Source organism: Amblyomma americanum, chromosome 1, assembly GCF_052857255.1.
Source record: "Amblyomma americanum isolate KBUSLIRL-KWMA chromosome 1, ASM5285725v1, whole genome shotgun sequence".
Lineage (NCBI taxonomy): Eukaryota > Metazoa > Arthropoda > Arachnida > Ixodida > Ixodidae > Amblyomma > Amblyomma americanum.
Genome location: NC_135497.1, coordinates 45,587,773 through 45,610,863, shown reverse-complemented (window position 1 = coordinate 45,610,863; position 23,091 = coordinate 45,587,773). Strand labels below are relative to the sequence as shown.

The following is a 23,091-nucleotide window of genomic DNA, read 5'->3' as shown; positions in this document are numbered from 1 at the left end:
CGCGTTTGTCAAGAAAACTTAGCGAATGTTGCAGATTGTTGTTACAAGTGATGTTTTCTACGAGAAAAAAATAATTTCGAAGCACAGACATTGAAGTACAGCACTTGTTGTCATGACAACGATGGGACGCCAGCACAGGCGCCTGCTTGCAAATGGTGCCGCTCTGCCAAGGGTCAATGCGCGCCGCTCGGTTGACTTGCACCTTGTGCACGGTCTTTTTACTTCGCTAGCTCGGCAGACACAAACGGTAAGTGCAGTTCCATTCATAAGGTCTGTGGCGCGCTCCTTTTCTTTCGCGAGGAGGGAACGGTGCATTGGAAAGGTGCTCAGTGAGAGTTGCACGACTCAGGATGCCGTTTCGCAGGTTGCTCGTTCAGCACGAGAGGCCACAAGAGAATAGGTTCGAGAGCCCAATTATCCCAGCCCGCAGGAAGCACGGTCGCTCAGCTCGCCGAGAGTAGTTCTCATCTAAGAACAAAAGGCCTGATCCAAGTATTATGTAAAGCACGCGCAATACAGCAGCATAGCACTAAGGTGGGTTAATTTCTGTATATTTTGTTCCATGCCTATGTATGCATAGTAAGCTGATTCTTGGATGCACGCTGGCTTCGGCAGTGTGGTCACTAGGGTGCACGGCCAAGATTTAAAGTTGTCTCTTTGAGGCATAACCCTCTTGATTGCGCTATGCGAAATGCATCGAAATGTAGCGAAATGTAGTAGCAGGTCTGAGCATAGCTAGAAAAAGGTGGGGGGGATATGGCAGACATGTATGACAATAAACCTGTATGTATATTGTGTGGCATCTGTCGCCGTCCATTCTGTGATGTGCGACGTTATAGGAAGTTTACGCTTAGTCAGGCATGTTATTGTCTTTTCGGCAACTTCCTTGACAACTATTTTGTTTTGAAAATAAAAACTCAACTTCGGCTTCGCGTGTGCCTTCTTCACGCGACACCACTGCTCTATGGTGAAGCCACCCTACCAAGTTATAAAGCCATCATGTTGCAGCGTCAAGAAAATGGTTCTGAAATTTTGAAAGAGGTCAGAAGTGCCCGTTTTTGTAGCGTCCGCATGTGGGATATGGGTGCGCCGGACCGGGGACCACCACTGTCCACACCGGTTCGTAAACATAGGCCCTGAAGTTTAATTTCATAACAAAAATGAGTATGGCTGCAAAAACAAAAATCTGCGTGGATTTGGAAGGTTGCATGCACACCTTTGCAGAAGAACTGAGGATTGGGCGAGTTGGTGGTTATCTATCGCATTAAAAACCAGCGTTAAAACACACACAAGAGGACGAGACGAGAGACACGGAAGGCGCTGAACTTACAACTGAATTTTATTCGACAGTAAGAAGTCAATTTATACAATACACACACACATGTAAGATTGTCCCGTCAAACGCAGATGTACTGTAATCACCCAAATGCGATAAACCCCCCCCCCCTAAAAAAAAAAAACATTAAACAAATTTCCAAGGCAGATGCGCTATCATCAACCCTGCTACCCACAATGAAGACACCAAAAAAAACATTAAACAAATTTCTAAGGCAGGTGCGCTATCATCAATCCCGCTACCCACAATGAAGGCACTTCATTGTGGGTAGCGGGGTATATATGTAGCCTTCAGCATCTGTCATAATGTGTTTCGGTATATATATGACGAAGCGTGCCTGGAGTCCTATTCATTCTGTCAGGAATTGTTAGGATGCTCAAATACCCGAGATGCAGTGCGTGCAGTGCAATAGTCTCTGCTTTAATGCCTGTAATGACTTGACCCGAGTTTATTTGGTTCTGTATGAGTCCGACAATTTCTTGCATTTATTCTTTGCTGTGAACTTCTTTGTTCAGAGTCTAACCATGCGGAATACCCTTCAAACCGGTCTTGGTTGCTTCGGTTGTGTCTTTGCATTGTTGTTTTATCATTTCTCAGGGCAAAGTTCTCAACAGGCTTCTTGAGTGACGCACTGCGCTCCACTGCTCCACACCCAAGGCATCTTACATTCTTAATGACTTCATCATTAAATGCTGTAATGCTTCTGTGTCGCCAATGAACAGAATGGTTGCTAGCCATAGCAGGTGAGTTGTGATCATTTAGAGCAAGTTCTTTTCTCCTAGACTGCTCATTAACTAGGTCAGGTGCACTGTGGTCATTTTCTTCAGTAAAGGAAAGACTTCTCATATCTCCTGCTTTTCCAGTGCAGTAGCTTTTTTATGACTTTTGATAGAGCTTTATTGCTATGTATTGAAGCTTCATACTGATCCCAGGAGCTATAGTCATGAGCATAGTTCCATCAAACCTGCTGATTTCTGGTCTAAAAAGTTTGCCTATTGGCCTCGCTTCTCTCTGATGCATCCTGAGAGCTTCAATAGCGAACTGATGCACGTGGATTTTAGTTGGTAGCATGTTGCAGTTCCGCATCCCTTTCGCATCACATTAATCTATAACAGATGGAGGCGCAGCTTCCAGCTGCTTTTGGAGCTTGGCTCCTAGCTCCCAGTCATCAGGCGCTCTTTGTTTTCATATTCCGCATTGGGCGGGGATGCCTCTATCAAAAGAATGGTCAGATTAACATGCAGCTCAACTACGGGTTTGGATAGGGAGGATGGCGGGTTGCCAAGATTTCAATTACTGTTGCAATGCCAGCTGAGTGCCGTGCACGACAAAGCTTTTCAAGTTGAAGAGAAAAGTGCACAGGTAATGCTGGTACGAAATACCGTCAGTGCTCGGTGTTTCTGTCGCTCTAGTGCAGAAACTGGTTTTCTTCTTCAAGGACGTCGGGTCCTGGCTGCAGGCAGTGTAAAGTTCTACACTTTCAGTGTTCTCGGTAGCAGCTTCTGTAGTAGTCTTCAGCTCTCCATTCATACCTTCAGAGTTCTGGGTTTTTGGTACCATCCTTCTGGGAAGTGACCATAGTTCAAGACCCACAAGGGACACCAAGGCAGAGCTATTAACTAGAACCTTAAATGGCTACTGAAGAGAGATGATAGGGTACGTTAGAAGTGCTAGCTGCAACGAGAGCTTCACCTCTTCTGTGATGTTCAGTTCATCGGTACCAATTTCCAACTAAGCTCTCTGCAGTGAGTGCCTTTGCAACTGGGGCCATGTGTCGTACTATTTTCTGCCTTGTCGGCGCCGTGCCCACCTCTCTTCCTCTCTCAGTGCTTCTCTGTTCTCTCCAACAATTGTTTCTTTTGTAAATTAATTTAGTCAGCACAGATCCTTCGATCTGTCAGCAAAGTTTTCACCTCTTGGCTGGACCAAGCTTACCTGCCAGCTGGTACATCTGGTCATATTTGGCATAACCATGGATCCAGATTGTTCAGGGCTATGAACCAACCCCATTACAAGTCTTGGGGGAATGTATAGTATGTGGATAAAAATGTCCACTATTTGTTTGAGCTAGCATGATGGGTGCATTTCGAGCACATTTGATTATTGTGGTTGGCTCAGAATTATGCCTTTACTGTGCAGGACGTGGATGAAAAATTTGCTCGGGATTCTCTCCAAATTCGGCTAGCTGGCACTGAACCAGAGCTGGTGCAAGCAGTGCTTGCACTTGGCAAGGTGAGTGCACTGTGTCAGCTGTTACATGCATTGCATTAAATAGTTGTCACTGATTTCACTTTGAATTGTTGTCACTGTTTGCCTACTCACCTTTGCTTTGCTGTTGCTGCATAAAAGCATTACAGAAAACATGCTAACAGCAGTTTATTATGAATGACATATGCACTGGGAGTAGTGTGAGGGATAAGTGTGACAGCAGTTGGCAAAACAGTAAAAAAAGAAATGTTTCTGTAATTCAAGTCCGATTTTCTTTTTATTTGTTTGTGCCTTTTCCCCTACTTAATACTGTGTTGTAGCCCCTCGGTTCAGGTTCTTTGATTGTGGCTGCATGGTGGTAGAACTAGCCAGGAAAGAGAATTACAACCCATCTGTAAATTTTCATCTTTTGGGTAATGTTTCAGTCATGTCTACATGCCAGTTGACCTGTGGGATCCTTTTGCAGTTTCTTTCAATCTGCAGTGGTTCTTTGTTTCAGGATCTGTGCAAGTTACTGGAGCAAGGAGTTGTCCTTGGCACCTTGAGGCGCCTCCTGTTTGAGCCCACAGAGCAGAGCAAGAAATGGTGTGTGCAGAATGTCCCCTCTCTGCTCCTAGCATGCGTGTATTCTTATAATTGTCCTGCATTTAATCGACGCATGGCCTTTGCTGGTTCGCATATTTTTCTTTTTCTCTGGTTCCTTTCACATTTTTTTTCTTTTTCATGAGGGGTTGTCAGAATGGCATCATACACGTTCATTCGATTGGGGTTGATTGGGATGGAGCCTTAGCTAAGGCATAACTTATGCCAGCTTAAGAAGTTTTTTCACAGGCTTTGTCTTGTGGTGTGTTTGATGCCTGAGGTGTGCACGTAGGTGGAGTTTCAAATATGATACATTCACCCCACTTCTTCATGAATGGGGGAGAAGGAGATTGAAAGAAAGCAAGGAGAAAGTTAATCAAAGTGGCTCACATAACTGACGAGTCAGAGCCCATTTTTTGAAGTAGCCATTCTTTTTTTCAACAACTGCCATCGTGCTTGTTGTAGGTTTGACCTGCGCACTGGTGTTTGTGTGTGATGACCTGTGCTCGTCACTGGACGAGGGGCAACTTCTCACAACGGTGTTTCCATTCTTGATGCTGATGGAGGCCTCGGAGGTGTCTCTTGCTCGACTGGCGTACGCGAGCACGTTCTTGCAGCGGTTGCCAGAGCTCACCAACGTCACTGCTGACAGTGAGTGCAAGTGCTTTACTTTGCCACGGTTACGAACCTGCGAGGTCTTGATTATCACCTGCAGTAGTTGTTGATGTGTGTAATGAAGGGCTCCAAGAACTGGGGTAGAACTTTTGAGGTTTCTTGGTTCTTGGCAGTGCTTCCATCTTCCCATGACAAGGACACTGTGTGATGCCTTGCTGCATTTGCCGAGCTTTTATGCTTCTGCTTGTGCATTTTGTTGAGTGCAACATGTTTGGCTCATGTTTGGCACCTAGCACAGTCTACTAATGTGCCAAACTGTACGACTTTGAACATAGTACTTAACAGGAGGCAACAGAAGGAAGGAAATGCCCTCTGTTTTGCAGTGCAAGCTCATTAACATTGTTCCTTCATTCAGAGAAGGATCTGTTCCAAGGAAGCTGCACCTGCCATTTCATTTCTGACTCTTGTTGCAGAAAAGATAACGGCCGCTTTGGAGACTGAGGATGTGGACACCATCGCGGAGTTGCTTCTTGCTGATCTTGGGGAGGCTGCTGGAAAGATTGACCAACCTCTTACTGTGGTGAGCTAACAATTTTTTTTTCCCAAGTACAGTAAAAGCTCATTGATTTGGCCTCCGTTAATTCGGAAATCCGGATGATGCAAACTGACGGCTCGGTCCCAGCGAGTGTCGGATGCTCGCTAATTCAGACGCAATGGATCTCACACCGGTTAATTCAAATGGACTTCCGAATGGAGGCTGTGTCCAGGTATGAATGGTGCGGAAGGAGATCGTCGAAATAGCTTTACTCAAACCTGAATTTCATGCTGCATAGTCGCTTGCTTACCTCTGACGGCGTGCAATGGCAGGCAGGACGACGAACGGGTGGCCTCATATCAGAGAACACTTTGACAGCATAAGGTCTCTTTGATTTGGCTGCACTAGTTTCATGGAGTTCTGCAATGTTAATGCCAGCATGCAGCAACAGCTCCAAGTGCAGCTTGCCACTGGCTGCTTCCAGAACGAGTGATAGAGTGCAGGCGTGGTTGTCTGGTAGCCTCGGTGTTGCCTTCAAATTACAGCCAGCTGCAAGCTGGCAACATCAACGATCACCGTAATCTCATACCACATGACGAATTTTCAAGCGGCAAAACACAGTGCAGTGTTGCATGTAACCAGGCCCAGGAAATCTTCGTTTTAAAAAAGTTGTTGCATGTACAGTCGAGCCCACATATAACGGCCCCACTTAAGATGAACTTTCGGTTGTAACGAACGAGACCTGCGCAACCGTCAAAATATACATTATTTCAATGGCACTAAATCACATGTATAACAAACGTCATTAAGCCCTGCTGATCGGTTACAGCGAACGGACGGTTAAAACCCGGCGCTGTGATGCGGGATAACCTGCCTCCAACCCCTTTGTGCGCCCAGCGTGCGGTATGCTTTCCCAAGCCTCATCACGAGCGAACTGCCCGCCTTGTTTCGTGCCGCACTTGAGCGAGCTACCCTTTCGTTGCTGACGCGACTTCCAAGATCGCCCTCCCGCCCCTCCTCGCAACTCCACTCCTTTATCCTCACCCTCTTCCAAATCCACGCGTGGCCTCTGCGATCAACCACGCCGCCGCCAGTATCGATCGCGGAGGCCACGCACTGTGAAGCAGGCTTTCCGTGGGAGCCAAGAGGTGGCCGCACTGACACTCACGGACGCCCCTCATTGGTCTCTCCGATGGCGCTGTGCGTGTGTATCCTTAGCTTGATTGGCTTGATTGCCACCTGTGCATGTTGCACGCCCACCCCATCACGCGCTTTTGTCACTCTTGTTGCGGTGCGGACGTTTCGTTGGCTTAGTTCAAATCTTGGGCCCAGGTTGTAATTCGGGATGGCGGACGGGAACACCGAGCCCACTTCCATTGTGTTCAGCGGTAGAGATTATGAAAGCGGCCTGTGCGGTGGTGACGGCCACTGGCTAGCAAAACTGCTTCCGCAAGGGCGGCTTCGTCGACACAGTGTCTGATGCCAAGCCTGATTCTTCGGCAGATGACCAGCCCAGCGGCAGTTTGTGGCGGCGTGTCACCAACTCCGACATGGGGGGTCATGACATTGGTTGGAATGATTTTATTTCTGTTGATGACGCCGACACCACGGAACAGTGCACAAACGAGAGCATCGTTTCTGAAGTGCGGGACGAGAGTGACGCAGAGGATTCAGATGAGGATGAAGCTTCGGAGCCAGCACCCATAAGCGCGCCTGTAGCAATGAGCTACATAGATAGCCTCAGACAACTCTTCTATGCCAAGGGCCTCGGTGATAGCACGCTTCTGCTTAAAATAATCTGGAAACCTAAATCATCGGATCTGCACTGCAAAAAGAGACGATCATCGCGGACTTTTTCGCAAAGAAAAATTTTTTTCGTTTGACAAGCAGCTGTCTTTAAAGCTCTGGTCCACTTACTATGAACTTCGGGATATAACGAGCGGGCGCCGTGTGACGCTCATGTTTGTTATAAGCGGTCTCGACTGCATAGCACAGATGATTTACAAGATGCGCTGAAATGCTACCCATGGGACTTGACCGCTTAGGTTTACAGTTCTGATGCCACTAACAGCTACTTGCCTCCTGCTTTCTAGACAGAACTCTCATTAGTTCACTAATGACATAAGCCATCCTTTGTTGTCAATAAAGTTGCCACGGTGGCTCAGTGGTTGTGGTGCTCAGATGCTGACCCAAAAGGTGTGGGTTCGATTCCAGCTGCCGCTGTTGAATTTCGATGGAGGCAGAATGCTTGAGGGCCGTGTACCATGGGATGTCAGTGCACATTAAAGAACCGCAGATGGTCAAAATTATCTGAAGCCCTCTATTACGGTGTCCTTTATTGTCTGAATCACTTTGGGAAGTGATCGAAAACAAGCGTACTGCTTCACAGCTGCTGCCTCTGCTTTGATGCGCGAGTGTTTGTTAGTTACTGTGAACTTTTGTGTATGACGTGTGCTGCACCGTTTTTATTTGAAACCTTGCAGAAAGCCCCATGTGGATTCTAAGGCAACAAGGCGATGCCATCTGCAGTACTTTGGACCTTCTTGCCAACATATTTGGTACAGTTGTGGAGCACTCGGTCAGCAAGGGCAGCAGCCGATCAGTTTCGGCAGCTGATGCAGAAGTTATTCAAGGTGCATTCCTAACCTTCTTCCTTGCACGTGTGCATGCGTGCTTGCATGCTTGTGTGTATGTGTCCTCATTTTACATAGAAACACACTCATGAGATGAAATGCAAGTGTTCAATTACTTAGGGTTTCAGAGGCTGCTTTAGCCAGTTTTGGGAACTGTGGGTACATAAAGCTTAATACAGGGTCATGTGTGGCACTTCGCACAAATGAAAGAATGGAGGCGTTGCAGAATAAAAAAAAGCGCACAATGTGCAGTTAGTGAGCTGTGTGTCATCCCATAGGAAACGTGTTAGTCTGGTCATCTAAACCAATGTTAACGAGTTTGATTTAAACAAATTCTTTAAGTTTTTTAGTTCAAATAGGATTCAGAATTCGCCTTCATGATTGCTGGGGCGACGTGCAGGTGAGCATGAAGGCATTCCGAAAAGTCAAGCAGCAAGTTGTGGCGCATGTGAAATTTCAGTCACAGTTTACTGCAATGTCTCACAGAGGTACAGAGAAGTCAGAAAAATCAAATGCATTCCAATCTTAAAGTCTGAAGAATTGGTTAACAGTTGTATTGCAGAATAAGCTTTCAAGTTCGTTTCGTTTTGCGAATGCTTCTTTGAAGCAGAACCCGCATTTCAGAAATCGTTCATTTGTAAGAAAATTTGTTGCATTATATTGTACAGTATCCTGAGAGGGAGTTGGAAGTATTGTATATATGTGGGTAAGGACCACATTTTTTTCCAACATTTTGGCAGATTTCGGCCTTCACCTGGAAGCAGAATTTTACTGTTTCATCATCTGACTATAGTCTGGGGTCTTATAAGAAGTTTGTTTTAGCAGATGTACCACTATAAAAGGCATATGTGAGAATGCTAAGTGTATCCGAATATATGTTATATGAAAGATTGAATAAAGTGGCCATGCAATGAGAGGACAATTGCAAATGGAACATTTATTGTGGTTCCCCAGGGCTGCCGGGTACCCACCGGAGATAAAATGGGTACAAGTTTTCTGCTGGTCTGGTGCTCAGCTTCTTTAGGGTGAAATGCTTGGGAAATGGGTCTTTGACCCCACCGTGAATAAAATAAAAATAAAACCTTGTTCCGTGGCACTCGGCCACAGCTGCCCTTGCGCCATAAAAATTCATTCATGTGTGAAGAAGAAGGGCATCCTATATTTACTGAGGAAAAGAAGAGGTAGCCGCACTGCCATCGCTCAGACCGACCGCCTGCTGACCTGAATAGACCAGAGACTCGGTCACCGCCGTGGTTTCGCCGCCGCCTCAGCATTAACCTAAGCCCCCGTTACATTCGGTGGAGGTTCGGTTTAGCATCCTCGTACCACCCTGGACCTGTGCAACCGCACGCTACCGGCCGCCCGCTATGCCCGCTATGCCTGATGCCGCCCACCACCAAGCCGTGCAGGTTGGCTCACCAGGCCTCTCTTCCGGCTCCATCCGGCAGCGGGACCCGGCACTCTTCAGCGGTTCTGACAATCGTGACGCTGAAGTCTGGCTCACATCATACGAGCGGGTGAGCACATATAACAATTGGGACGATACCACCAAGTTGAACAATGTCTTCTTTTATTTGACTGGCGTTGCCAACCTGTGGTTTCGAAACCACGAAGCAGACTTCTCCACATGCACTGCTTTTAAGGCGAACCTCATCGAAGTGTTCGGACGTCCTGCTGTGCGCAAGCTACGTGCCGAACACCGCTTGCGCGAGCGCTCTCAGCAGTCGGGTGAGACATTCACCAGCTACATTGAAGACGTGGTCAACCTATGCTCACGTGTCAACCCCCAGATGTCCGATGCGGACAAGATCAAGCATATTCTGAAAGGCATCGAGGATGACGCCTTTCAGATGCTGCTGTCGCGAGATCTCCGCACTGTTGCTGAAGTCGTCAGTCTCTGCCAGAGCTACGACGAGCTGCGTAAGCAGAGGCTCATCACTCGCCAGCACGCAGCAGCGGCTGTCGAGTCGCTTGCCGGCCTGTCGGCTGCACCTGACCGCTCGCAACTGTTGGCGCACATCAAAGATTTTGTGCGTGAGGAAGTTGCAGGTCAGCTGTTGCTTCTGCCATCCCCCTCTGTGCAATCTCCATTCCTGGCGCCCGACCTTCGCACTGCCATCAGCGAACAAGTGCCTGAGGCCCTTCCACCGGCCCCTCTGCCCGCACCAGCACAGCCGCCCGCACCTGTCGCTGCACCCCTGACCTACGCTGCCGCCGTCGCACGGCCGCGGCCGCCTAATTACCGCCCAACCTACGCTCCACCTCAAGCGTCTGTGCCTCAAGTTCCTCATGCTCCGACACCTTTTTTGCGACCGCTTCGGCAATTTGGCAGTCTCTGGTGTACTAGTGACAATCGGCCTATTTGTTACTCTTGCGGACTGCCTGGTCATGTGGCCCGGCTTTGCCATCGTCGTGCGCTGATCTCCCCAGTTGCCGGTTACTGGCCTCCTCCCAATGACTACTCGCCGCCAGCCGAGATGCCACAGAGTCGCCCGCTTTCCCCTGATCGCACCACCTTCTCCACCCGGCGGTCACCTTCTCGTCGCCGCTCCCTTTCTCCCATGTGTCGGCACCCGAATCTTTCGCAAGAGGAAAACTAGACGCCGCAGTTCTTGAGGCGAGAACTGCGCCACCAGCGAAATGTCCAAGGCCTCAGTTATGTCCCGCCAATCTGATCGCCGTTTCCGTAGAGGGTGTTTCTGTTCTGGCGCTTGTCGACACCGGCTGCCATGGCCGCCTCCTTTTGCCGCTCCTTGCGAAAAGTGACGACCCCACTTTCTGGATTCTCGCTCCGCACCGCAAGCACGCAGGCTATTGCGCCGTTAGCGGCGTGTACGGCTTGCGTCGTCATTCAGGAAATCCTCTAGGTGATTGAATTCGTCATTTTACCAACCTGCTGTCTTGAGATCATCTTGGGTTGAGACTTCCTGTCCCGCCATAACGCAGTCATTGATTGTGCTCGTGCTGAACTTGAGTTCTTTGCGCTCAGCGGTTTTTCGCCGCTCGATGCCCCTTCTGCTACTCCTGCCACAGCCGTCGTTGCCGAAGACACTGAACTGCCTGCCTGTTCTTCTGTTCTTGTGCCCCTCACTTCTAACCTTGTTCGCGACGGCAACATACTTTTTACACCATCGCCCCTCTTTCTGTGCCGCAAGTACCGCTCCATACCTTATGCCGACCTCACTCTGTCAGCTCGCCTTAGCACGTTGTTCGTGACCAATCCATTTACATATGCTTCTGCTGTGCGTCGCGGTGAGTGCCTGGGTACCATGCAAATCATTGACTTCATTCTCCACCGCGATGAAAATGACAATTCCCCGTCCCTTGACGTCAATGCCCTCAGCCCGCCGGTTCCTGCACCCGACACTTCGTCTCCAGACGTTTTCCTTCCCTCCATCGACGCCTCTCTTCCTGCACCTCAACGAACTCAACTTCTCACTCTGCTTCATGAATTTCGTTCCTCCTTCAATTCACACCAACCCGCTTTGACCCGCATGTCGACTGTCGCCCACCATATCGACACCGGTGACCACGCCCCTCTGCGTCAGTGCCCATATCGTGTCTCAGCCACTGAGCGCGCCAAGTTATTAAAGACCAAGTTGACACCATGCTTCAGAGTGGCGTGATCCAGGCCTCACACAGTCCCTGGGCTTCTCCCGTGGTCCTCGTGAAAAAGAAAGATGGCTCTATTCGTTTTTGCGTTGATTACCGTCGCCTGAATAAGGTCACATGAAACTCTTTCGCGCATTGATGATGCTCTGGACTGCCTTCAAGGAGCGGAACTCTTCTCTTCTCTCGACTTACGCTCTGGGTACTGGCAGGTCCCCATGGCAGCTGACGACCGCCCTAAAACCGCATTCGTCACCCCTGATGGCCTGTATGAATTTACCGTCATGCCTTTTGGCCTCTGTAATGCTCCGGCTACTTTTGAGCGCATGATGGACAGCATTCTGTGTGGCCTGAAATGGAAGTCGTGCCTGTGTTATCTCGATGACATCACAATATTTTCGCCCGACTTTGCCACTCATCTATCCCGGCTGAAGCACGTCTTAACATGCCTTACGGACGCTGGCCTTCAACTGAACTTAAGAAAGTGTTGATTTGCTGCTCGTGAGCTGACAATTTTAGGCCACGTTGTGTCAAAAGCGGGCGCCCGCCCCGACACCGCCAAACTTCGTGCTGTGACTGCGTTTCCAAAACCTACTTGCATTAAGGAACTGCGCAGCTTCCTAGGCCTCTGTTCCTATTTTCGACAATTTATTCGCAACTTTGCGGCCATTGCTGCCCCTTTAACTCAGCTTCTCGGCAGCAATGTGGATTTTTCGAGTTGGTCGCCTGCCTGCGACGATGCCTAAAACACCTTGCGCAGTCTCCTCACGGCACCACCTATCTTGCGTCACTTCGACCTGCAAGCCCCAAGTGAAGTACACACGGATGCCAGTGGCATTGGCCTCGGGGCTGTGCTCGCCCAACGCAAGTCTGGATTTGAGGAATATGTGGTTGCTTACGCCAGCCGCACCCTCACGAAATCTGAATCCAACTACTTTGTGTCGGAATAAGAGAGCTTGGCCATTGTCTGGGCCCTTGGAAAGTTTCAACCTTATCTCTATAGCCTTACGCTGTAAACAACTGCCTCATCACTCTGCTGGACAGTTGCAGCCACTGCAGTGTCCTCCTCGCCCCTTCGACTGTGTTGGCATCTATATATACGGCCCTCTGCCATGCACCGCTGCTGGCAACCGCTGGGTCATTGTTGCCATTGACCACCTGATCCGGTATGCAGAAACCGCCGCGCTCCCAGCTGCTACAGCTTGTGAAGTGGCGTGATTCATTTTGCAGCGCTTTATACTTCGCCACGGTGCTCCTCGTGAACTCCTCAGTGACAGAGGACGCGTATTCTTGTCTGATGTCGTTAAAGCTCTACTCGCCGAGTGCAATATCATTCATCGGACTTGTACAGCCTACCATCCGCAAACAAACGGTCTAACTGAACGATTTAATCGCACTCTGAGCGACATGCTGGTGATGTACGTTGCTGCCAACCACACGAACTGGGACCTCGTTCTACTCTATATTACGTACGCCTACAACACTGCTACTCAGTCCACTACCGGTTTCTCCCCATTTTTTCTGCTCTACGGCCGACATCCATCCGCTCGCGTCGACACAGTTCTTCCATACCGCCCTGCCTCATCTGTGTGTACAACTATTTCTGAAGCTGCCCAGCACGCCGAAGACTGCCGCCAGATTGCACGGTCGCTCACGGCAGACACTCGGGGGTGCCAGAAACACCGCCATGACGACGGTCAGCTTGATCCGGATTTCCCACCTGGTTCACTTGTCTGGCTGTGGATTCCTTCCACTGATCCCGGCCTATCAAAGAAACTTCTTTCACAATACCATGGCCCCTACCACGTCCTGGAGTGCACATCCTCCGTGAACTACCTTATTGAGCCCCTCACACCGTCTTCCGATCTTCGCCGACGTGTTTGCGAGACTGGGCATGTCCAACGACTGAAGCCATGCTATGACCCGGTTGTGTTGTCGCCACCCTGAGTCGCCAGGATGGCACCTTTTCTCCCCGGGGCCATTGTGAAGAAGAAGAAGGGCATCATCCTATATTTACTGAGGAAAAGAAGCAGATTCTTGGCCGATCCCCCAGTGTGGGTATGTGCCATCTTTTGATAGGCTAACAACAACAACAACAACAAGAAGAGGTAGCCGCACTGCCATCGCTCAGACCGAGCGCCTGCTGACCTGAACAGATGAGAGACTCGGTCGCCGCCGCCTCAGCATTAACCTAAGCCCCCGTTACACATGCAACATTTATTGTGGGATCAAGTGAGCAGATGAGTGAGGGCATGAAATAAGCTCTGATAATTGTACTTGAAAACGGCACCAGTCTAGTTTTATTTTTGCGGCATCTCTTCCTCTCTCTTCCGCAGCGACTGATATTTTGTCCTTTTTTGTTTTTGCTTTCCCCCTAGCTCTGAGCAATCAAAAGCACAACTGCATGATTAGGCATGCACATGTGTCTGACATCTCAATCCTTCCCTAGTTGTACAGCTAATTTTATGAGCAGCTGCACCACATGCCTTTCCGTCTGGCTCAGGCAATGCCCCGGTGATGCCGATAGTATTTGGCCGCCTCAGCACCTTGATAATGTGTGTTGCGGCTCCGTATCAGTTGAAAAATTCACCTCTCAACTGTTTCAGCCCTGAATCAATGAGCAGCTCCACTTCGTACCTACACGCCTTTTAGTCAGCAGGAGGGCAGCTTGCGTCATGTGGCTTGTGCGATGCCGAGCTCTGGCCGTATCAGATCTCTGCGCCGTGCTCAGCCAGGAGTGAAGGTACTGCACAGAAGCTACTTTGTAGAGTTGCGCTTTTTGGCGTGGAAACATTTTTTTTTTTTTCCGCTCCTAGGAGGTTTTGCGCGGACATTCTGTAAGTACTGTTGTGCAGAATCGCTGTGTGTCCGCTGCGGTGGCTGAGTGGTTATGGCGCTCGGCTGCTGTCCCGGAAGACGCGGGTTCAATACCGGCCCCGGCGGTCGAATTTCGATGGAGGCGAAATTCTAGACGCCCGTGTGCTGTGCGATGTCAGTGCGCGTTAAAGAACCCCAGGTGGTTGAAATTTCCGCAGCCCTTCACTACGGCGTCTCTCATAGCCTGAGTCACTTTTGGACGTTAAACCGCCATAAACCAAACCAGAATCGCTGTGGTTCACAGTTGCTGTGAAACTATTTTTTATTTAACTGAAGGACATGCACAATAGTTCGTCTTATGCGGATTTCTTTTGCATTGAATCCTATGGGAAACCAACCAAATGATCACACATTGTTCACCTCATCTGAGAATTCATCCCAACTGAGTTTGTTTCAAGAGGAGTTGACTGTAGTTCGTTGAACCGAGAGTTTTGCTGTTTCAGTGTTGGCAATGCTCCTTGTAATATGATGCAATTAGGTCATTCTGATGCCTTTTATTTTCTCCCTCTATCTGTTTTTTTTTTGCAAATGGGGGGTAGGGCATTTTGTGCCGTAAGCACAACTGGGTTCACCACTCATGGTGAAAAAGAATACATATGTAAATGTTTACTTTAAATGAATAATTGAACAAAGAAACAGGTATGTTGCTTAAAGGCCACGCTGGCATTCGTGATTGTTCTGAGTTGAAAGCAGATATACTATATCTCTAAATGCTGAACTGAGTCATTTAGTTTGTCATTATATTTGACTTCCGTTTGCTTGAACAGAGAACATATTAGCACTCCTCTGCCATTTCTGGCTAAGCCCGTTGTTCTGTTTCAATTTCCTGTTTTCCCCAGGTGCACTTCCTGGGTGGCCTGTGGCTGTTGCACCTGGATGCCAGCTGTTGTGCCGTCGCCAGCAGCGGTCGCCAGGGGGCGTCACTCTCCCTTCCAAAGGAGAAGCTTCAGTCTCTGGCTCTCGCTGTTTCGGCCCAGCTGCTGCAGACAGCCGAGGACATCAAGTGGATCTTGGCCGAACAGAATCTTGGTGGGTATGGTGGCCTGTACAGCAAAGAAAAATAAAGGAAGCATATTTGAATTGTGAAAAGGGACGGGAATCATGGGAGTGCTTAAGGGATACACTCGGTGGTTGGAGGAGCTTCTTGTAATCTAGGCGGTTTGTGACTGAAAAAAAGAATGTTGTGCACAGTAAAATGTTTACAGAGAAATGAAAAAGTGGTGGCTGGTTGCAGTGCACACCTTTTAACTCCCGTGATGCGCAGGGCCAAACAGCGAAAGTCATTGATCGGTATTTTTGCAAGAAGTTACATAGTGAGGGTGTCAGAAGCAGTGCATTGTATGGTGCACAAGAAGTCTGGCAGAAATATTCTGCAAAAAAGGAAGACATTGGTAGTCAACTCTGCTGAAATAAAATATAATCAAGAATTGTGGATAGGTATGGAGAACACAGAATGCAGAGGCTTATTCTCTGCGTGTGTAGGTCACTATTGCTTCTTCTTCATTTATTTACTCTTTTTTTCGATTTTTGAAGCTAAAAATGTTTGATGCCATCCTGCGTTCCCACACCATGTGACCTTATCTAGCACAGAATGGCAGCCGAATATAGTAGACTACGAGCACCACTAGCGAGAGTTACAACTCTGTTTTTTTGTCCGCATGTGCAGTGCCATCGTGCTGTCACTACTGTCGCCAGTACAAGGGATCCGAGAGCTGTCTGTCAGCCTGCACAGGTGGCATTGAACTCGTCTCACAAGGGGTGCAGTAGGCCCCATCTTCTTTTCAAGGAGATCGACCAGCATGCTGCAGAAGTGGCCGCTGACACGGAGTACGTGCTTGCTAACCCGAATGCTGGTGTTTCAGGTTCAGTGATGACAACAAGGGGAGGTCAGAGGTGGTGCTCGCCACCCCAAACAAGTAATTGGTTGCTTGCTTCATTACCCGACAAGAATTTGGTAGAATTTTTTACATTAAATTGCAGCTAGTAAAGGGACATTGCCTTCACAACGTGTTCTTTTCATTTTATTTTTATGAGGAGCAATGCTACGTAAGCATCATGCCTACCCCAAGTTGAGTTAAATTGATGAAGTTGGGGAAATGTTTTTATTGGAAGGGACAGTTTAACCAGCACATTTTTGTGAAATAGCATTTGTTGTTTTTTTTTCCTAATTTGGCACTTGCCTTTGATGTGAATTTCTTTTTCTGGTCTGTGGACGATTGTTCCTATGTAGAGTGACAAATTTCTTAGAATGATGATCCACAAATATATACCTTATAATCTCATGTAAGGGCTGCACCCATGTATGGACCACACCCTCTGTTCTGAACTATATAATTGAGAAAAAAAATGTGGCTGTACTTTTTTTTTAATTCGTGTATGAGCCGCATCTACAAAATTCACTCCCAAATTTAAATAAAAAGTTCGGCCCTTACACAAGTTTCTTATACAGTAGCTTGTTACAATGCTTGTCTTTAGGGTCCCTGCAGGTGCATTGTGCTGAAGTATGATCAAACTGAAATTCAAAGAAGGTGCCAGAATGAAAAGAAACTAAAAAAGGTAAAAAGTACCGTGGGCATTCGTGTAAGGACTGCTCTTTATCTTTGCGATTTTGACGGTGTGCAGCCATTACATGGAACCCGTGCCCTGTTTATGGGGTGGCACGTTTTTTTATGACGTATTAGCACTTCTGTGATGAATCTTTTAAGTACATAGTGCATTAATTAAAGGTATGGACGGTACAGTGCACAGTGACATGCTATATTACTTGATAGCCAGCACGAGCCACCTAAAATAAGATGCTGGTAGGCCACTTTTTTGGCCAAAGTTTCCTTCCCTTCTTTGGCAGAGGTATGTGCATACAACTGTTGGGCCATAGTACCTTACTGAGAGTAATGATGGTTTGGCCAAAGGTTCGATACAATGCTTAGCTTGTGCGATCTGAAGCCATTGGTGGGAGCTGGCCTTACCTGGGTCGCTTTTCTGATCGCTTCACTGGCAAAGGCATGAAAAACGTCAGTGGTACCTTCATTTTAATGTCAGAGTATTGTGTTGTGCTTAACTGGTAGCATGGTTATGCCTTTTATGATAAACGGCGACTAGTTTCAAAGCATCTTTGCTGCGACTTCTATGCGAAGCATGCCCAACCGCTAGCGTCTGAGCCAGGCGGGCAGTGCAGGGAAGTACGGCACTAGCATGGGAGCACCCTGTTCCGACTTTTGTGCTGCTGGAGATAATACCAATAACGTTCTGCCTTTTTTGGTGTAACACCCTGCTCACAAGTAGAAAGTGAGGCAGTCTGACGAAACAACACGTCATCAGCATGATCACACTGGTTGTACAGAGTGTCGTAGGCAGGTTTCACCATCTGTTGGCTCCGGGTGGAATGCACCATGTGTTTAAATGACACATACGTGAAGTGGAATTCTTTTGGCTGACTTTATTTCTTTCTAAATTATTGGCTGCCAAGCCGTGGTTGCGGCCCTTGCACTAACACAGCCCTTACACAAGTATATATGTCAAACGAGCAAGGCGTCGATTAGTGCCAGGACAGCACAGTGTTCCGCAGTCCCCGACTGGAGCTGCTTGAAAAATTGGCCATCATTTATGAACAGTAGCTGTTGATGAAGTGTCTGAAAAGCCTTGCTCTGTGTCGTGCCTGCATGCAGGGAGCTGCTGGAGCTGATAGTCACATGGAGTCATGGCCTGAAGAAGCAGAATACACTCCTGGTGCTTTTGAACCACCCTCAGGTTCCTGTGGCGATGCAGAATGGCATACTCCAACTGGTGACGCACGTTGACTCCAAGGTGTGTGGACTATTGATGATGACGACGGGGGGCTTTGATTTCGGTGGCAGAAAGCCACTGCGACAAAGGTGCACAGTGGCTGTCATGTTTTTGGTCTGCACGATGTGGGAGTCAAAGACTAGGTTTTTTTTTCCCTAAGATTTCACCCCAGAGAAAGCTGAGCACCAGGCCAAGGAGAAACTTGTATCTGCTAGAAAACTGATGGGTAGTGGCACTGGGTATCGAACCCTGCACCTCCTCCGTACTAAGCAGATGGTCAAGGCCATCACTGCAGTGTTGGTTTTTTTACCTATTTTGCTTCGAGGGCTTTTGGTTGTGCCACGTGTGTTAAGGCTGATGTAATGTCTTTTGTGTAGCAAAGTATTTCAGAATGGAAAGTAAGAGAGCTTTGCTTTGACAGCTTTCTTTTGAGATTGGTTGAGTTGCTCATTGCGTTACTTCCTTGTCTCAAAAGTAGTTTTCATTGGTTGCGTTGAGATAAAGGTTCAGATAGTAGTTTACAAGACATAGGTGTGAGTTGCCTTCCATTCATATCGCCAGTCAAAGCAAATGGCATGCCCCCTTTTGCAGTTTAACTGTACAAATCAATTGTATGCAGCAAGGTGCAGTAAATGCCACTTGGAAGTGTCACAGTCTTTGAACATTTAGAATGTGCAGGCAAAGCTCGGTATCAAATTTTTTTGTCAATTTTTATCTGTGTGCCTGAGCTGCCTGTTTAGCATATTTCTGGCCTGGTGAGAGTAGGTAATGTCCTGAAGCTCCACCCGAGCACTGAGAAGCACTGCAGTGTAGAACTCCGGATAAATTTTGACTACCTGGAGATTCCTTAGCTGGTGCTGACATTACACAGTATACTTCAGCAGAAGTGAGGCACTCTGGTATCTGTGCTTGTGGTGAATAGATACATTCACATTAAAGGTATAATTTAGCATTTTTATTTTATTTCTCAGCTTTAGGTTGTTGCAAAACACTGGGAAGCTGCTTTGTATTGACATTTTTTCTGCTACAAAGCTCGCTGTAAAAGCTTTCGCCATTCGCACCACTACTGATAGTGGCATTGGTTGCTGCTTACAAGATGTGGGTGCAGGTTGCCTTTGGTTCATTTTGGTGGTCAGAACAAATGACTTGCTTCCTTGTGTTGGTTAATTTAGTTAATTAAAGCTGTATAGACAGCTAATTTTTGGATGTGTGTTTTCTTCTTTCTAATGATGCGCCAGGCATTAGTATACGTGGAGTACCACATGGCATTCACCTACAACTGCTGAATAATTTAAAATCTCATTTCTCTCTCATGCTGTTTTAGTTTCACTTTCAGTGGCTGAATGATGCCAACTTGCAGTTTCAGTTCACACAAGGCATCACAAAAAATGCGATGTAATCACTGCTTCATCATTTTAATTCAATACGTTAAAGCCAGTCCACCTCAAGAGCTGGAATGACAACGCATGAAGCAGCAGCAGTTATCTTGCATTTTTTTTATGCCTTACGCATGCGAAACTGACATCACAGAGCTGCCGAAACTCAAACCAAGGGAGCATGGGAGGAAAATTATATTATAAGTTATTTAGCTGCGGAACGGAAATACCACGTGGTGAGCCATCTATAGTAATGTCCTACACATCACTGCGAAGAACACAACATGCCACCAAAATGCGTTGTCTATACTCTTTTAATAGACGTGACAGCTGCAAGATGCTTTAAATGCCGCAGCATTTGGCTACAAGGTGGGATGAACAGAGATATTTTTAATTTTGAAAGGTATTGAAGCTTCAAATACTTGGAAATGTTGAAGGGCTGCGTAAATTGAGTTAAATGGCAAATGCAGTTCAGGAACTATTCAGAAAGCAGCATTGTCTACCTTTACTTGGCAGTTTATTAACCTAGTGGAAAAAGAGTTTAATGTTCAGTATAAGAAAATCATAAGTGGATACTTTGGTCTGTTTTGAGCATGCCTGAAGTGGGTGTAGCATATGTATGGTACAGACACAGTGAGATTGTCATTGAGCAACTGTGTGTTTGTGTACATCTGTATTGCTTGTAGTCAAGATGGCTACTAGTCTTCTTTTCCCGCTAAATGGACTTTTTTTGACGGGCTGCAACTTCTGAAGAGGGGACTTATTGACGGGGGAGAATAGACTAGCGCACAAAGCAGTTAAGGTAGTGTAGGCAGGAACCACCGCCGTATGCCAGCAGCCTAAGCTTGAGTCTCGTGCGGAGGCGACCAGTGATGGTGATGAAATGTGGCTTGGCTGCATGGTCTTCATCATCTTCCTTGCATTCCCATGACATTGGAGAGTGGACTTTCAACAAGCTATGCTTATGGAGCATATGAACAAACATTGTATTTTTTTCTTTATGAGTGCTTACTGCCTGAAGACACAAAAAGGAGAGTGATTATATAAATGGGACCAGGCTTGCTGATCTAACAAGTAAGTTTTACAATTATTTGTTACTAGTGCCCAGGTATGCTATTTTGTGCACTCATTGCATGGACCCAAACTAGCAACTGGCTAAGGGTCCAGATGCTTTTGTTGCCCACTTTTGTAAATGTGTATGTTCCAAGGTAAATAAAATTGAATTGAAGTGCGCAAGGTACTGATCACGGGGTCCCTGTGTTCAAGTAGAGTATGGCACTGCTACATCACAAGTGACAGTGGCCCTGCTTTGGGGTAGGGTGCATCACATTCTTCTTGCCAGAAGCACCTGCCTCCTTTCACTGTTTGCTTCATAGGTGCATGACTGACTGCCACCCTGCCACCCTCAGTGGGCGTGGGAGCAGCTACGTGATGCGGCTCTTCAATTTCGTCCGTTTCTTTGCCCAGGTTACTTCATGTCTCCAGCTTGGCGCCTTGTACACTTCGGAAGCACGGGAATGCAACGACTCGCCAACAAGTTTCGCCAGCTTTCACGGTGAAGACTTTGACCATCACTGGCAACCCTGCTAGACCGCCTCCTCGTGGATCAAGGCATCCGGATCAACTATGTCATCAACACTCCTCATCGATAAGAACTGCTGGCGTGTCCCGGAACTGTTCAGTGGTGCGGCTACGTGATGCGGCTCTTCAATTTCGTCCGTTTCTTTGCCCAGGTCAGTCATGACTCTTGTCTTTACGCAAGTAAATCGGACAATGCCTGCTTGTTGCTGCTCCCACGCCCGGGAATACTTTTGTCTTTGCTATGTGACTGCGTTGTTGTTAAAGAGCAGTTTCTGCTGTCTGGTGATGTGGAAGAAAACCCAGGACCGCGATGGAATACCGGTTTCCACGATGCAGGAGATGACGACGATGCACAGCAGAGGCAGCTAAGTGATATGCTTGGGTTGCTACAGGATATGAATATTCGAACCAACAAAATGGAGAAAGACCAAGTCTACTTAAGGGGGGACACTGGTCTTAAAGCTATTTTCATTATTTCTATGCCAATAATAATGAAATTTAACTATATTGCCCAGTTTTTTGTGCTGATTTCAAATATGCCTTTCTTTTTTTTCTAAGCTAGTTATTACCCAAGTTACATCACATTAATTAGTCATTAATTAGAACCTCACAATGAAAATGGCTCTGCAAAAATTAATTTTTTAAACATGGCTACATAGCCTAATGAATAGAGAATGCAATGTTCAAGGCAGTTTTTCCATTTTATCTATGTGTGTAATTTAATGAAAATTTGAACATCAACGTTCAAAATGTGCTTGTCAAGCATTCAAAAGTTTGCAAAATCATTAATTTTTGAAGCCTGATAGGGGAATTCCGTCTTGAACATTGCAACCCCTGCACCTTAAGCTTCCTTTAGCAAAAAAAATTACATCTCTATCTGCTCTAGATGCAGAGATATCACTGTCCCAAAACAGCCGGGTGGCAAGAATTTGCAAATTGAGAAAAATGAGAAAAACCCAAATGGGCCACAATTTATTGAATATTCATGATGATATCTGCATATTTATATTTCCTGGGGGCTAATAAGCACCAGGCATGTAGTCTGACTGCTGCTTGTGGGTAGAGTGCCGCTTTTGCAGTGCCCGTTGCACACTTGCAGAAGAGGCCCGTTTGCGCATAGACTCGGTTGTTCGTCGCCTATCCTTCTCAGCCATCCTCTTCCTGTTACTTAGGCCAAGGTTAATGTCCAGCTCGCTGAGTATTTGGGAAGACGCTTGAAGACTGCCTGCATTGAAACGGACAACAGCCTCTGCAACAGCGGCTTGAACCGCAAATAATGATGCATGGCGCTCCTTTGGTGCCAGTGACCATATTAGCGAGTGCAAACTCTCGTTGCTGTTTTGAGTTTTTCCTCGCTGGCAACGCTCCAGCAGCTTTCGGTCTGCCAAGCGCTGATATATTGGCAATAGTGCCTTGCACACATGCAATGGCAAGCTATATCTGTGCTTCGGAGTGGGCTCTCCCTTTGCTGCGGCAGCATTTTGGCGGCACCATGAGCTTGGGCCCATTGGGCACAGGCTGTGATTTGACACATTATCATTTGATGTAACGTGGTGATACGTGGCCATCACTGCCTGCTGCATTGTTTCGACATCTCCGGTGTGAGACTTCAGAGCCCAGCTGTAGTATGCAGTCAACTTGTTCACAAGGTCGCCCGTGAGCTTGCCTTTGCCACTGAGGCTCTCTGTTCCCTCGCCTTTGTGCTTAGCAATCACATTGCGCAGGGCCGTGCCCATGCGCTTTTGCACATGGTTTGTGCAGTCCTCTTTCTGCACTTTTATAAAACCATACACATCAGCCTCCTGCAGTGCCAGAAATGTGCGGCTATCTCCATCACACAAAACTGTCGTGTATCGAAGGCCATGTTTCTCTAATGACCTTTGAAACATGACAAGTGCAGCCTGCACTTCCATCTCGCCAGATTTTTTTTCCGTGTTTTTCTGACACCTGTGGCTG

The 23,091-nt window shown here is 47.4% G+C and overlaps 1 protein-coding gene and 1 long non-coding RNA gene across 4 annotated transcripts in view; both read left to right on the top strand.

Annotated features, from left to right (window-relative positions):
* The first annotated feature begins 158 nt into the window (after positions 1–158).
* LOC144112721 (uncharacterized) lies at positions 159–3,563 on the top strand. The gene is made up of 4 exons (XR_013310402.1): positions 159–247; positions 365–534; positions 1,934–2,079; positions 3,476–3,563. It is a non-coding gene; the product is annotated as an uncharacterized LOC144112721 (long non-coding RNA).
* Positions 3,564–4,058: 495 nt separating this feature from the next.
* Positions 4,059–23,091, top strand: part of LOC144112720 (uncharacterized) — a 31,737-nt gene continuing 12,704 nt past the window's right edge. For 2 of the 3 annotated variants that reach the window (XM_077645554.1, XM_077645555.1), the window contains exons 1-8: positions 4,059–4,129; positions 4,592–4,777; positions 5,215–5,321; positions 7,760–7,909; positions 15,235–15,424; positions 16,062–16,222; positions 18,061–18,199; positions 21,022–21,287. In XM_077645554.1, coding sequence (XP_077501680.1) covers positions 15,272–15,424; positions 16,062–16,222; positions 18,061–18,199; positions 21,022–21,144 — 576 coding nt within the window. In that variant the 5' untranslated portion in view covers positions 4,059–4,129; positions 4,592–4,777; positions 5,215–5,321; positions 7,760–7,909; positions 15,235–15,271 and the 3' untranslated portion in view covers positions 21,145–21,287. Of the gene's footprint in view, positions 4,130–4,591; positions 4,778–5,214; positions 5,322–7,759; positions 7,910–15,234; positions 15,425–16,061; positions 16,223–18,060; positions 18,498–21,021; positions 21,288–23,091 lie in introns of those variants that run through there. The other variant, XM_077645553.1, reaches the window with a different exon arrangement.